Below are 5,014 nucleotides of genomic sequence, written 5' to 3'. Positions count from 1 at the left end.
TGACAATATTTGTCACGGAGACACAAGTTGTTTTTATTTTTTTTTCTTTCTTTTTTTTTTAATTTATTATTATTTTTTTTTTTTTTAAAAATATGAGATCAATTTTTTCCTTTTTTCTTAAGGGTACTGCACAAATTTTTTTTACACGATTTAAATCGTATCCTTATGATATTGCACAAAAATTTGTCAAAATTTGTATACGATTTAACATGTTTGTTTATCAATTTGTTTAACTTTAATGTCCTTGTATTATCGTAACTTGCCATGCTTGAAAGTGGTTCCAAAATGCATTGTCTAATAAATAATTTTGTAGTTTGCCAATTCAAACAGTGGATGCAAAATTCACCATATTTCGAGCAAGTTAAATACCAAAATTCACCATAATTCGAGCAAAATTCACCATAAATTTATTTTTCACATTTTTCCAAACCACTTTTTTAACCATTTTATTTTTTCAAGACTACTTTTCAACCACGTATGAATACACGTTCACTGACTTTGAGGCAAAAAGTTACGAGGAAAAGGGGGACAGAATGTTGGCAGTTGAGAGTGTGTAATGACGGGGGTAATATTGGAAAAATGAGAGTAAATGTCCTGTTGTTGTACTGCAAAGATGTCAGAATATTTCCATTAAAAAATTGTCCAACGGTACAATTTTTGATCAACAACGATCCAAATTCAGCTTAAAATCACAGCAAGACAGGATCTAAATAAATTACAGGAAATAGAAGAAGCGCAAATATCAGACAACCGAAGCAATATCTATATTCCGAACAAAATGGTTGAAATTAAATTATGTACAAGAATCACTAGGTACCACCAAATCCCAAGACTAGAAACTATCAAACAACTCATTCAAACAAAAATACAGATTGCCTCCACATCCCAAGCTCCTCAAGAAGTAATCTATTCTTTGACAGTGTATTACTATTTTTTATAGGGTTCGTCTACAAAAAACAACTCTTTACCTAAGCTTTTGGGGCATATCAAAACCGAATCTACACATAAACCACCTTTGGTGTGAGTACAATCAATCTGAGTCAAAGAGTATTTGATCTTTGTCAAAGCATTTGGATCCTCAACAACAAAATCTCCCACGTGGTAGTGTACCCAGTTTCCAAAATTGTCCAACGTGCACTGGGATACAGCATGCTGCCCATCCAGCGTCGACAGCTGAAACTGTACAGGTTTTACGTCCCACCCATGTACGTTGTCCAAATTACAGACCCGACGACCCAATCTTTTGCCAACCCTTCCCAGCTGGAGTCTAAAGAACAAACTATATGTCCCTGCTGGAAACTGGAACTCAAGGTCCCCATTTACTTCAACCCACCAGATCTGTTGAAGATATGCAATTGTTTGGAATCTACAGGGAGAGGTCACAAGAAATTATTCAGTTCCCTATTGCTTAATAATTCAATAACATCACATAAAAAGACTGAACAGAATGAACAGGATTTGTATCTAGAGCGAGTTTTCTTTGCTTCTAAAACAAACAAGTGAATTATCTGTTGAAATATTTAGAGCACGCAGCACTGTTTTGAAAAATGGAGGGAGGATCCAATCACAATAAAACCTTACTTCCTCCATGGAAAAGGTTAACCACAAAGCAATTAGTGATATTCCTATCGCTATTCCAAAGGCATCTAGCCGCTTCTAAACAGTATTACTGGCATGATTGTAATATCTGGCGTCTAAAAAACACATCAAATGGGGGATTCAATTAGAAAAGGCTTCATTTCCCTCCATCAAAGCTATAGAATTATTCATCTGCCCCAGCTTTAGCAGCATAATTTTTGAGAAAGTTGTCACTTTAATACAAACTAGTTAATTTTATTATAATATTAAGCAAATTTACAAACTAGCCAGCATTTAAGCGGTGGAGGCAGAGCTACATTTGAGCTAGTGGACCATCATATTCTACACCAACCCACCTCTTCGAATAAATCTTTCTCTCTCTCCTTCTCTTAAACATCTATCTTTTGGAAGGCAAACGTTCTTTCAATGTGAGTACTGAAATTCTATACTGGTTTTACCCATGAACGGAAATTAAAAGGAAGAATTATTTATTCCAAACCCGGATAAGGACAAGAATTCAACCCCCATCCCCAGACTGCCTAAAACGACANTAAAACGACATTCTTTTAACTAATCTTCACTTTTTCATTTTACCATAATTTATGGAAACTCTCAATCATACATTTGTTTTGGTTTTCTTTCTTCCAGTTCTTTGATCCCAAAATTTCGGGGCTTCAAAAACAAAATAAATAAATAAACCGTCACATTTGAAGGTAATTAGATCCATTTCAATCAAGATACAGCCTACTTAACTTGAAAATTTGAACCCCACGAAACGTAAAACAATTATGAAGAAAATCTTCAGACAAATGCAAGTTTTCTTTGAATAAAAGAAATATACTCATTTACTGGCAAATTTGTGCATAGACGTGCGAAAAAACCAAACAAACGCGCAGACGTTTCAAATACCCACCTAGATTCATAAGTTCGAATGTGATTCCAATATCTCCGATCATCTATACCCGTAATCGCCATGGCCTTTGAAGAAATCGACAAATATGTCCCTCCTGTTGTCTTATCAATCCATAATTCCTATTTCCACAAAAAAAAAAAATAATAATAATAAATAAATAAATAAAAATGAGAATATTGAATTTCACAATCCAGGGCCAGAAAGGGAAAAAAATAGAGAATTTGAACAAGCAAACCTTTGTGCCACCGTCAAAAGAGTTGGGTCTGCAGAGCCTGGCATAAATATCCTTTTTATCCATGGTAATCAAGCCTTGATCAGGCAGTTTGCTGAGAATAAAGTTGTAGTTGGAGGGAAATTTGGGAACCCAGATAAAATCCGCGGAGGCGGCTGCCCGGAAAGCCCGGTTTATCCTCGCCAGCTTGGCAATCTCCGGCGGGTCCAAGTAGGAGAGAACCAGAGCCATACAGGATTCCGGTATATCCTCCAGCTTGGGCCTCATCAGCCCATTGGGTTCCCCCGGCATAGCAGATGCATTTGCACCCATTTGTGGATTTAACGAAAACGGCAGCTGAAAAAGCAGAGACGGGGAATTCCCAATGTCCTCTTCAATTCAAGAATTGTATACAGATGCTAGCTCTTAGAGAGAGGGCAAAGGGAAGGTGCTACATTTCCATTGTGTACAATTCTATGCAGTGCGAACAGTAGATCTAAAATCGTGTGGAGTAAAAAATGCACGAGTCGACACGTGAAGCTTAATCGTAGAGGTATTGTAGATAAAAGAAGGGAATAGTACTGGAGGGAAAGAAAGACCCATTTTATTGGGGATGCTGACATGGAGCCTGAAATTCTTATCCAGTACAGTGAGAGCTGACTGCACGCTCCATGCAATGCGTGCGCACACGCGATCGAAATTTTATATCTATAGGTCCATGTCAGGTGAATTTTTAGCTGTCGGCCTTTTTCTGACTCAAAGGTCCTTTTTTTGGAAGAAAAATTAATTGCATTAAATATCCGTCCAAATCGAAAAAATCACAGAAATTTAGGGCTTCTTCGACTCAACAAAAATAGCAAAACACAACAAGATAAATGCATCCAAAATTAAAGCCATAAAAACCTATTTAGGAGATAATTTAATAGTTCAATTCAAATCTCGACTCGATTTATAATTTCATTCTATTGTCATCAACCGTGTACTAGTTTGTGTTAAGAAAAAAGTCAAAAATAAAAATTGCACTAATTGTAACTTTCGATAGGGGAAAATTAAAAATAGTGTAGGAGAGAATTCAATTTCTCAAGTTATAAAATTTCTACTTAAAATTGACCTAATATATTTTTTAAGGTATCATAATTTAAACAATATACAATGTTGAAAGCAATGGTATAACAAATGTTAATTTTAATACTCAATAAAAAAATATCTAGTTTCTGACATTTTGAAATTGACTTCTCCGCATACCGTTTTAAAAAATGACTAAGCACACAAAAATGTAAAAATTAATTGAAGAAAGATAGAAATTATAGACATTGGACGAATAATCCAAGCTCGTGTCGGTTCAACTAAAAAAATTAATTAAATTTTAAATTTAAATTAACAATTAATTTTAATCACATATTTTATAAAATTCACAATATAATCAACTTTTTTAAATTTTGATTTTATCCATATCAAATATGGCCAGAACTCCAATAAAAGTTTGCAACACGCTTTGGGTACAAGGGACAGGGACATTGCCACTTGGCTCAAAATTCTGGTAATAGTGTCATTCACTTGGCTTATATTTTGATTTTCTATATATATCTATCTATCCATTAATCAATCAAGGAGTGGCAGTATTTGTTCCCGGGGCATAATCTAGTGGTACAAAAGATAGGAGTGAGGTTATCTTACGTCTTGCTGGCAGCTGCAATGGGGGGTTCGAATCCTCAGACATAGAATTGAACTCCTTATAGGCGCAGTATACAAACAGCTCTTATTCCCTGACTTGTTGGGGCACATCTCGCGATTTTACCTCCTTCACAAAATTTTAGGGGCGGGCGGGACTGGGTGGTGGGACCCTCAATGTTGGGGTTCAGCCTTTTTTTTAAGTAGTGGCAGTATTTTCCAAGTGTGAATGTAATAGTATGGCAACATCATTCAAGAAAGTTTATCGAAAATTTAGATTCTATGTTTCATCCACGCAAAGTTTTTGTCATATTGACATTTTTATTCAGAGAGCAGCAAACAAAAAGTAGTAAAGTAGTGAAGGCGGCTCCCAATCTAACAGCACAGACAAAAAAACAAAGGTCTCTGCCGAACAGATTCTTGTCCATATGAATTTGACTTTTAACTAAACCTTATCCATATTCTTCAAATTTGGTGGCCGGTTTAATTTGTCACAATGATTAGAGGACCCATTCTCTTCCACTTGTAAAATGCTCCATTTAATTATCATCTAAACAGCTCGTTTCTCCCCTAATCAACAAAATTAGAGATTAAATAAGCAAATTGTTTCTTTTAGCATCACATAATATAAGGTTAATGAT

At 35.4% G+C, this 5,014-nt stretch overlaps 1 protein-coding gene across 1 annotated transcript; it reads right to left on the bottom strand.

Annotated features, from left to right (window-relative positions):
• Positions 1–740: 740 nt before the first annotated feature.
• LOC111410834 (F-box protein PP2-A13-like) lies at positions 741–3,226 on the bottom strand. The gene is made up of 3 exons (XM_023041399.1): positions 2,727–3,226; positions 2,492–2,610; positions 741–1,366 (listed from the first exon to the last, which is right to left on the bottom strand). The coding sequence occupies exons 1-3, from the start codon at positions 3,033–3,035 to the stop codon at positions 928–930; spliced, it is 867 nt and encodes a 288-aa protein (XP_022897167.1). The 5' UTR covers positions 3,036–3,226; the 3' UTR covers positions 741–927.
• Positions 3,227–5,014: the final 1,788 nt, after the last annotated feature.

The sequence above is a fragment of the Olea europaea genome, chromosome 15 (genome assembly GCF_002742605.1).
Source record: "Olea europaea var. sylvestris chromosome 15, O_europaea_v1, whole genome shotgun sequence".
In the NCBI taxonomy this organism is placed as follows: domain Eukaryota; kingdom Viridiplantae; phylum Streptophyta; class Magnoliopsida; order Lamiales; family Oleaceae; genus Olea; species Olea europaea.
This window is presented reverse-complemented; position numbering and strand designations above follow the sequence as displayed.

Excerpts from the sequence above, each read along its gene's own strand:
- LOC111410834 (XM_023041399.1), bottom strand. The coding sequence starts at position 3,035 with ATGGGTGCAAATGCATCTGCTATGCCGGGGGAACCCAATGGGCTGATG. Across the intron at positions 2,611-2,726 it reads CTTTTGACGGTGGCACAAAG|GAATTATGGATTGATAAGAC; the intron begins GTTTGCTTGTTC and ends TTGTGGAAATAG. Across the intron at positions 1,367-2,491 it reads ATTCGAACTTATGAATCTAG|ATTCCAAACAATTGCATATC; the intron begins GTGGGTATTTGA and ends CTCTCCCTGTAG.